At 42.3% G+C, this 10,905-nt stretch overlaps 2 protein-coding genes and 1 pseudogene across 2 annotated transcripts in view; 1 reads left to right on the top strand and 2 right to left on the bottom strand.

Moving 5' to 3' along the window:
• The window catches only part of LOC133534129 (uncharacterized), an 84,489-nt gene that overhangs the window by 70,193 nt on the left and 3,391 nt on the right, over positions 1 to 10,905 (bottom strand). The window lies entirely within an intron of this gene.
• LOC133534124 (uncharacterized) lies at positions 6,314 to 7,784 on the bottom strand (annotated as a pseudogene).
• On the top strand, positions 8,788 to 10,765 carry LOC133534127 (uncharacterized). Its single transcript, XM_061873214.1, has 2 exons — positions 8,788 to 8,793; positions 9,032 to 10,765. Exons 1-2 carry the CDS (start codon positions 8,788 to 8,790, stop codon positions 10,763 to 10,765), a joined length of 1,740 nt encoding a protein of 579 aa, XP_061729198.1.

Here is a 10,905-nt window from a genome sequence, read left to right as displayed (position 1 = left end):
TAAAGGGTTTAGAGAGCCGAAGTATCAAACCCAACTGCTTATAAGCCTTTGCAGTAATAAGATCTATATGTGAAATAAAATTGAGCTTTGAGTCTAAAGTGATACCTAGGTCTCGAACTAAGGAAACTCTAGTTAGTTGCTTGCCTAAAAAGTTATAGTTAAATAAAAGGGGTACACGCTTATGGGTGAAAGTGATACACTTGCATTTATCAGGGTTGAGTAGTAGTTGGTTGGAGTTGCAGTAGGTAGCAAAATTGTCAAGATCACGTTGTAGTTCAAGGCAGTCGTTGTTTGTTTTTATAATTTTAAATATTTTTGTATCATCAGCGTAAACAAGATGCCTTGAACTAGTAAGTGATAAACCTATGTCGTTAATATATAGGATAAATAAAAGTGGTCCTAAATGCGAACCTTGGGGTACACCTGAATCAATGGTCAAGTATCTTGAAGTAAAGCCTCTTAGAGATACTGCTTGGCTACGATTTTGTATGTAAGATTCAAGCCATCTATGAAGATCACCGTGTATACCAAGATCATATAATTTTTGAAGTAGGTGGGCATGATTAATTTTATCAAATGCTTTTGAGAAATCGGTATACACGGCGTCAACCTGATAACCATTGTCTAGAGCATTCAAAATAAAATCTGTAAAAGTAATAAGGTTGGTGTCGACACTTCGACCACGAAGAAATCCGTGTTGATTTGGAGAAATAATGCGAATAACACAATTAGTTAGTTCCGAGGTCACAATTTTTTCAAATATTTTGCCAAAAATGCATAATTTGGATATTGGTCTGTACTGTGTCACGTCGTGTTTATCCCCACTTTTGTGTATTGGTGTTATTAGAGCAGTTTTCCAAACAGATGGAAAACAACCCTCGGTCAGCGATTTATGAAAGATAATAGTAAGAGGTATAGACAGTTCTTTACTACAACGGGATATTAAGATAGGATGAATCTTGTCAGCCCCAGCACCTTTGTTAACATTAGTGTTGTGTAGATATTTTTGGACTAGGGCATTACTTAAATTAATGGAGGAGATGTCAATCGGGGTGTTAATCGTACGGATATTAGGGGAAAATGAGTACATGTTGTTTTTTACAAAAACAGAATGAAAGTAATCGTTGAAGTAATTTGCTACCGTTTCAGAATCAGCCGATGTTTTATTCCCGTAAGTCATACAGTCTGGAGTTTTATTTGCAGCAAATTTAGACTTAATGAAAGACCAAAAATATTTCGGACATTGTCGTATATTTCTCTCGGCGAAAGATATGTATGAGTTATAGCAATCTATTTCCATCTTACGCTCTCTTGTTCTCAGTAGCTTAAAAGAAAGGTAGTCCAAAGGATTTTTATAAGTTTTCCATCTAGTATGCATGTTACGTTTTTCGCGACTTACTTTAATTAACGCCCGAGTGAACCACGGAGGACGATTTCCAGATGACTGTGTTCGGCTAAGAGGGACATGCTGTTTAATTAGCGAGTTTAAGATTGAATAAAAATAAGACACTGCTTGTTCAGTATTCATGCCATTCATTTGGGTCCAGTCTGTTGAACATAGATCGTTTCTGATTTTTTCGTAATTAGCAGCATAAAAGAGTAATTTCTCTCAGTGTTGTTAAATATAATTACTAAGTCAGGCGCTATAATTTCTACTAAGGATTTGACAGCATGGACAGAGACTCCCCAGAGGTCATTCGGTTTTTTGACATTAACCGAATTAAACGCCTTTACTACATCGGAGGTACAAACACGTTCAAAATGAAAGTCTCCACAACACTCTGGAGCGTTATCTTTTAATAGAGTAACAGCAGATGAGGGTGATGAATTTAAATCCTTAGTTATGAAAACTGGTACGTCAGTGAATTTTTTTTCAAATTCTGTAGCTACTTCTAAATTGGAATCTATAATTTTGTTATCAATATTTAGTTTAAAATCATTCACTGTGTGTTTCGAGCGACCAGTCTCCACATTGATTACTTTCCAGGTTGCTTTAATAATGTTGGGGCTATTTTTTATTCTTTGACTTAGATAATTTCGCTTAGCTATATGACAATCTATTTTGAACTTTTTCGAATATTGCTGCACATGTTCTTTAAATTCATCACTCGTGTTAAATCGCCGTTCCTCATACAAGGCATACAGTGCACGTCTTCGTTGATGTAAGTCCGCAGTAGCCCACTCACTAAAAACTGATGCACCACTAACTACGACCGATTTTGAAGTAAATATCGCATTATAATGATCCATAAAAGTGTGAAAGAATGAATTATACATACTATTTGGACCCATATCGGAAGACAAAAAGAGTAGCGCCTGAACTAGACTTTGCTTCATTCTTTCTACGCGGTCCGAGGTTAATGGTACAAAAGTTATTTGTTTTCTCAAAGTATTTTTCCTTAATGTCTCAAATACCATTAATTGACCTAAGTGGTCTGATTCTAAATTACTGATAACTTTTTTAGTAATAGGAACAATATCAGTAAAAATATTATCTATACAGGTTGCACTAATAGCAGTCACTCTAGTAGGCTTCATAAACATGTGGTTGAGATTACCAGATTTGAATAGATTCAACAATCTACAAGACATTGTTGAATTTTCCAAAATTACGACATTAAAGTCGCCGCATATAAATAATTTCTTACTAGAAGATGATATTTTAAGTAGCACAGAATCCATTACACTTTCAAATATTTCAAAATTACTTAATGGTGGCCTATACACACAGACAACAATAAATTGCTCCAATTCTACTGCACTTAGTTCTATAGTCCGTTCAACAGACATGGATACAATATCCTTACGTTCCTTAAATTTTAACTGACTATTTAATATAATTAACGACCCACCATGTATGGAACTAATTCTGGTGAACGAACTTCCCACCTGATGATTATTAAATTGAGGCATTAATTCATTATTTGTTAACCAATGTTCAGTAATACATAAAATATCAACATAAAAATCGTTCATAAAAAGTTCAATCTGTAAATCTTTTCCTCTAATACATTGAATGTTTTGATGCACCAGGTGGATATACTTTCCATGTTTACAGTATTTTTCATTATATTTATTTAAAACTAAATTGCCAGAGACAGAATCTTTTGTCTTAACAGCTAGTTTAAATCATTGGTTATGACTGGAACCAATTCCAAGCTCATACTGGGCTGCTCAATAGGAGCAGAGTTGTCTGCCAAATTCTTGGCAGAAATGTCAAGTAAATAGGATAGCGATAGAGCTATTTGTCTCTTGTAATAATTTGAAAGGTAACACTTACCTTTAGTCAAAAACTGAGATATATTAAGTGAAACCACCGTCTAGTTCGCAAGTTAGTTTATTACTGGTTCCGCCAACGGCGCAAGCGCCCTATAACTATGCATAGGTATATACAAATACACATCATCCCTTCACCACTATTTAAAACTAAATTAATTAATAACTAAATATGTATAACTAAATTTATACATCATTATATATTTTAACAAACTAAAGCTTATAATCTACCCTTTTCCTGGGGCGCAAATTGTGACGCATTGGGCACTCGTCTAAAACAGACGTACCATGTTCGCGCGGAGCGGCTGCGCTCGGCAGCTGCACCGACGACGCCGGCGACGCCGGGGGCGCGGTTGCAGCTGGGTCGTGCGCAGACGGCCCGCGCTCACCTGTCTCTTCCTCGAACTCTGCCCACACTTCATTCCCGGCTTCTTCTGCACTCCTTTCCTCTACAACTATTCTAGCGGGAGGTGCATTATCCACCACAGAATCGGTAGGTAAAATTGGCATACTGCTTGAAATAGACGGGGAAGGAAATGAGGGCAATGGTATAGGGTCGTTTGAAACATCATTTTTCCCTTCAATGAAATTGTCAATATCTTGACCTTTATATTTTAAAAGTTGATCCACATGTCTTATACAGATTGTATCGTATTTGTTTACATATATTTTATACATTTTATTCCCTATTTTTTCTTTAATTTTACCTAACTCCCAACTTTCCTTTCTTGCACTGTACCACCGAGCCCAAACTATTTCATCAACTTGAAATATTCGCTTATGCGTGCAAACAGCTGTTGTTGAGTTGTTATCAATCGCGCTCGCGGTACTGTCTGAGGGTAATATTAAATCAAGGCGGGTTCTCAGCTCCCTTCCAAACATAAGTTTGGCAGGAGTTTGCCCGGTAGTACAGTGCACAGAGTTTCTATAGTCAAACAAGTAATTTAACAATTTTTCATGTACTACATGTGAGATTACATTTTGTTTTAAAATATATTTTAACATTTTTTTACATGTGCGAACAGAATTTTCCGCTTGACCGTTACTGTTAGGATGATACACCGGCGAATTCATATATTTTATACCATTGTTAGAACAAAATGCCCTAAATTCAGCGCAATGAATTTTTACATCGTTATCCGATACTAAAACTTTAGGTATACCGAATACTGAGAAAATGTACTTTAATTTCGCTATTAATGATTGTGTGCTAGTACCATTTGGCATGTGTAGACATTCCACCCATTTACTATAAGAATCGACCACAGTTAAGTACACCCTTTGCCCTATCGTCATATAGTCGATATGCACGCGGTGCCAGGGACCGGGCGCGGCGCGGGCGGCTCCCGCGGCGGGGCCGGCCGCAGCGCCACGCAAGCCTGGCACGCGCCGGCGCAGTGCTCGATATCCTGGTCGATACCCGGCCACCACATCCTACTGCGCGCTGCGCATTTCATTTTAACAATACCTAAGTGCGTGCTATGCAGTTCGCTTAACATGCGTCCCCTGAGTGATACTGGAATTACGACTTTATGCCCTCGCAATAAGGATCCATTTTCAATTTGTAAATCGGTTCTGCAATTATAATAAGGTTGGACCGATTTACAATTGATTTTACGCGGCCAACCCTTGTTCATATATTTAATTACCGTTTGAAGAGTTGAATCGACCTCGGTAGCCCTTTTAATGTCATGCGCGGTTACCGCCGATGAAACCGAATCTAAAAAATTTAGTGCACATAACGTGTCGAATTCCTTATCACTATCGCTGTACGTATGTGCCACGGGCGCGCGGGAAAAATAGTCTGCTACTAAGTTATTGCTGCTAGAAACATATTGCACAGTATAATTATATGCCGACAATATAATAGCGTACCTTTGAAGACGTAAGGCTGTCGTAGCTGATATTCCGGTTTGGGGATTGAAAATCGAAACAAACGGTCTGTGGTCGGTTTTTAGAATAAATGGTTCACTGCGTCCGTATAGGTATTGATGAAAACGCTTTACAGCGAAGATCAAAGCTGCCGCCTCTTTCTGGATCTGACTATAATTACGTTCGCTGGAGGTGAGGGAGCGGGATGCAAACGCCAGCGGTCTCTCCTGTCCGTCGGCGGCGCGTTGTGCCAAAAGTGCGCCCAGGCCCCCGGGTCCAGCGTCGGCGCTGAGAACCAGCTGCGCGCTGGGCTCGAAGTGTGCCAGCACGCGCTCCGAGGCCAGCTCGCGGCGCACCGCGCGCACGGCGTCCCGCTGCCGCTCTCCCCACTTCCATTCAGCTCCTGCACGTAACAGCTCGTGTAAGGGACTCATTAACGCCGAAGCATTAGGAATAAAGTTTCTATAATAATTAACTAAGAAACGACTGCACCTCGGTCACATTTGTTGGCTCTGGTGCATTCAAAATGGCCTCAACCTTCGTGGGACATGTCTGTAGGCCGTCTTTATTAATAACATAACCTAAATAGGTGACACTAGTTTTGAAAAATTCGCATTTTTCTTTTTGTAAACGCAGCCCCGCATCATTTAATCTATTTAAAACCAAATTTAACCTTTCCAAATGCACCTTTTTATTGGGCCCTGTTACACAAATGTCATCAAGCCAGCAACTTACGCCCTCAATACCTATGAGAAGGGTTTCCATAGATTTTTGGAAAATCGCTGGCGCATTAGCCAAGCCGTACACTAATCGTGTATATTTAAATAATCCTCTTGAAGTATTTATGGTCGTGAGTTCCTGCGATGAGTCATCCAATATAAACTGATTATATGCAATTTTTAAGGTCTATTTTGCTATAATGTTCGCCACCGCCTAACTTAGCGAAAACCTCCTCTATTCGTGGCAGCGGGTACTTGTCAATTACCAAATCCTTATTCAATGTCACGGAAAAGTCGCCAGCTATCCTAACTTTACCATTTTCTTTAAGTACAGGCACTATAGGGGTAATTTGAGTAATTCACGGGAACTAAAATACCTAACTTTACTAACCTATCCAGTTCTTCCTCTACCTTGGCTTTTAAGGCAAAGGGAACCGACCGTGGTTTAAAAAATTTTAGATATGAATTTTCCTTGAGACGCAAAGTGACCTTGAACTTGTTGAACGAACCAAGCTCATCGCGCCAAACATCAGGATATTGCTCTAACAATTAGTGTACATCATTGTCATTGCCAATATTATTAAGGTTCGTTTTTGTTGTTACAATCAAGTCAAAGGCGGCCATAAAATCTCGACCAAGCAAAGGTGGGCCACCGTTAGTGACAACAAATATAATAATGGTCTCGGTTCTACTGTTGTAAGTAGCTCCTATTTGGAAACAGCCTAGTGGCGAGATTTGATGGCCGGTGTAAAAACACATTTTAAGGTCACATTTTTGTAATTGGTACTCAGAAAACATCTCATAATACAAACTGTCTGAAATGACGCACACTCCTGAACCGCAATCTAGTTCCATGGATAAATTTTTACCATCTAAAATTACATCTAAGATAATTGGTTTAATATTAGACACGTACCTCAAAATAAAGTTTTGGCACTCCCTACAACACTGCTCACGGTGTCCTCCTTCGGTCACGTTTTCCTCCAGTTCAGTGGCGATACAGTTGACGCGCGAATTCTTGCTTTTACATACTTTTTTTAAATGTCCTATAACTCCACATTTCTGGCATCTATAACGCTTGTAACGGCAACTATCTTCATCGTGGTTTCTCATCCCACAAACGGCACATCGGAAATCATCTCGCTGCCGCTGGTCGCCTCCGGCCGGCCGGGTTCCGCCACCGCTGCTACCACCGCGATGCCCTTTTTTCCAGCCGCCTCGGCCGTGCCCGTTTCCACTAGCGCCATAAAATACGGGCTCTTCTTTGACGGTTTCCGCCATCTCTGTCTTCGCTTCCCTAGCGACTGCTGCTTTCTCTGCAATCTCCAGAGCCTCCGCCATCGAGAGGGTAGCCGTTTTTTTCAAATAATTTATCACGCTCGGGCCCCGAGCCCAAGCCTAGGATGAAACGATCTGCTAAATTCGCTTCCAAGGCTGCGCCAAAATTGCAATAAGTTGCCAATCCTCTTAATCGCGCCGCCCAGTCCCCTAAACTCTCGCTTGGTACTCTCGTCGCAGCATAAAACTTGGCCTTATCAGCGTATGTACATTGTTTCTTCTTAAAGTGGCCGTCGAGTAATTTCACTAGCTCCTTGAACTCGAGCTCCTCTAATTCCTTTGGATGAGCCAAGTTACGTAACAAGCGGTAGGTTTCGTCCGTCATGTGCGTGAATAAAAGGGCTCGCTTGTCCTCTTCATCCACAATTTTATTCACCACAAAGAATTGCTTTAATTTGCTGTGAAATATCTGCCATTCGCCGGTTTTGTGATCGAAATTCGTTAAATTTCCAAAAAACGCCATTTTATATTTCACTTAGCGCGGGTACTTTAGAATCCTCGTTCGACACTAATATATATTAAGTGAAACCACCGTCTAGTTCGCAAGCTAGTTTATTACTGGTTCCGCCAACGGCGCAAGCGCCCTATAACTACGTATAGGTATATACAAATACACATATGCATATAATAATATAATAGGCATATGGTATTTACTAACAAATTTGTTAGTGTCAATTATGATAAACTTACTACTATATGTACAAAGATTATATAGAGATATATTTATTTATTTTATTTAATCTTTATTGCACAAAAGAAAACAATCTTATAGTACAAAAGGCGGACTTAATGCCAAGAGGCATTCTCTACCAGTCAACCTTAAGGCTAAGCAGAGAGATTGAGAGCGGTGCTACAATTACAATAGCAAAACAAATCAAACAAAAATACATAAAATAACATATACATACAAACATAATACACACATACATATATAAATATATATTATATATATATATATATATATATATATATATATGTAAACAAAAATAAATGTACCCTAACTCAGTAAAAAAGGCTATTTTATATTATAATTTTCGTAACAAAAAATAAAAATTTAAAATTGTGGACGAATTAAAGACCTTAATTATCTACAATAAAAATGGAAATTCACATGATGACTCAAGCAATTAGTGAGATTATTAATACTTGTCACCGACTCTATGGACCAGGTATATAGTCAGCCGTTTTTTAATGAAGAAGAAAACTATCCTCTTAGTAAGTAATACTATTTTTCTAATAATTCGGAGAAACGTCTGCTAACGATACTACTTTTTTTAAAGAATTTAAACTGTCATGACTCATCATTAGATCATAATACAACTGCACGGCGCACGCGTCTTTCTAAACACAAAACAAAACACGTTGCTACGTGTCTTTACCTACGCGGCACACCGCCGGCCGGCCGGACAGGGCTACTCATACCGGGCAGGCGAAGAGAGAGGGACACTAACAGGAGCGGGGGGGGGGGGGGGATTTGAGGAAGAAGGGGAGCTCCGAAAGGAACTCCGAGGGGAGCACTCGCCAGCTTCCCTAGAATCCCGTAGCCTGGTGCTTTCTTCAAAGACCACTATCCTTTGGCGTGATGGTGGTACGTTGGGAGTTACTGGGATCGGAGGGCTTGCCTTAATTGGCCGGCCCGCGAGAAGGAAAACTCTATAAAATCCGACAGTGAAGTCGTAAAAATCTGTGCATACCTGGCGACCTGCACAGTACATAGCTGGCGCATTTTACGGAATGGGCGTTACTCGGTGCGTCAAACCCTTCGTCCCATACTCGTGGGAATCAAATGGCAGATAATATTAAAAAAACTTTTAATAAAAAAACAGGCAAACACAAAAGACAATGGCATTGGAAAGGATAATGTAGACTTGGCGGCGGAGGTGGGCACCCCGTCGGTGCGCACCGAGACCAACGACAATGGCGAGGGAAAACGGACTCCGATGGATACAGGGACTGATCAGGACACGGTCCGGAACGTCTCTGAGTCAGATCCCAAAACGGACCTGAAACCGCGAATTACCCGGTCAAGGACCAGGGAGACCAAAGCGGTGCGCGAAAGGGCTGGACGCAGCCTTCCAGCAAGTACGGAGAGGGACCGGAGCACAGGCGGTAGGGGAAGGAATAGGTCCCCCCTAATAAATGACAAGGCGGGCAAGCCCTATAAACATGGGAAACGTGCACATGAAGACGACGCTGGGAATATGCAGCCGGATGTTGCCCCAAAAATAAACACTGCGCGTAGAGGAAAAGCTGGGTGTAAATATTCAGGCATGGCAAGAGCTAAAGCACAACTGCGGAATTCTTATTCGGATGAGTATGAAATGATCTCTGACATTGCTGAGAATGCGGAGCGACGTTTCACACGTGCACGAGGGAAGGACATCTCTGAGTATATCAGGGCAACTCCTGCCATCAGCTCAGAAGTTGCAAAAAGCTCATCCCCGGTCCCAGTAATCTATGAGGGGGACATAATCGACGAAGTCTGCACGGAAGCCAACAATGTGCTAGAGGAGGCTCGCAAATCCGGGAACTTGAATGGCCAAGTGCACGGCAGGATTAACAATTCCTGCCGACGCATCCTGCAGGCGATGAAAAAATTACAGTCCCGCGAGGAGGGGGACGAGCTGCGAGCTCTCAAGGCAGATAACAAGAGGATGAAAGAGCAGCTTGCACAACTCCAAGCGGAGACAAAGGCGCTAAGGAAAGCTTACTCCGAGAGGAACACAAAAGTTAAAGCGCAGGCGCCAGCATCGGCATTAGAAACTCATCAACTGCCAGAGATTGTCGCGTCAGTATTTGAGGAGTTCAAGGAGGACCTGAAAAAAGAGCTCCACATCTCCTTGGGGGACATGATTAATGTACGCATAGGAGAGGTGAGAGCTCTCCTCCCCCCTGCGCCGACGCTCCGCCCTCCTCTGGCGGCAGACCGCAATAATGCGGCACGAGCAGCGAGTAACCAGGCTGAACCCGCACAGGTAGCCAGCTTGTCACAAGCTGAGAGCAGGCCAGCTACATCAGGAGCGACCCTAATGCCCCCTGCTAGGCCAGGCCCAGCGGAGAAACGAGCCAAGAAGAAGGCCAATGCGGGTGCCAAGCAAGCCACAGCCAGTCTGGCCGGCCCCTCAGCGACGACCACTCAGGTGTCTGCACCCCAGACCACTTGGAGGGAAGTGGTCAGCAAGAAGGCTCGGAGAAAGGCAAACAAAGCTCCCCCGCCGCCGGCCTCTAAGACAGCAAGAATGCCTTCAACACCGAAGAAGCTATCAGAGCCCAACACTGCTGCGGTTGTGATAGCCCTTAAGCCGGAATCTGAGGCCTCGTACGCTTCTATAATGGCCAAAGTGACGGCCTCATTTAAACTGTCTGAGATCGGGCTAGAGCACGTAAAGATAAGGAAGGCGGCGGATGGTGCCCGGTTAATTGAGGTTCCGGGAGCAGACAAGGGCAGAGCAGCAGACGAACTCTGCACTAAGCTAGCAGGTCTGGTCGGCGAAGAAGCTAAGGTGTACCGCCCTGTAAAAATGGCAAGGCTGAGAATCTCGGGGCTGGATGAGGCCTGAGGAGAAGGGAGCCTGCGATGTCGCACAGGAAGGTGGGTGTCATCAGTATGGCGCGAAATGGCAACGGCGCTACATTAGTGCAATGCCCGGTGTCTGCAGCTAACGCTGTACTGGCAGGCCGCTTATTGATAGGGTGGTCG

The sequence above is a fragment of the Cydia pomonella genome, unplaced genomic scaffold (genome assembly GCF_033807575.1).
Source record: "Cydia pomonella isolate Wapato2018A unplaced genomic scaffold, ilCydPomo1 PGA_scaffold_59, whole genome shotgun sequence".
Taxonomy (NCBI): domain Eukaryota; kingdom Metazoa; phylum Arthropoda; class Insecta; order Lepidoptera; family Tortricidae; genus Cydia; species Cydia pomonella.
The sequence above is the reverse complement of the archived record's forward strand: the minus strand, read 5'-3'. Positions and strand labels throughout refer to the sequence as shown.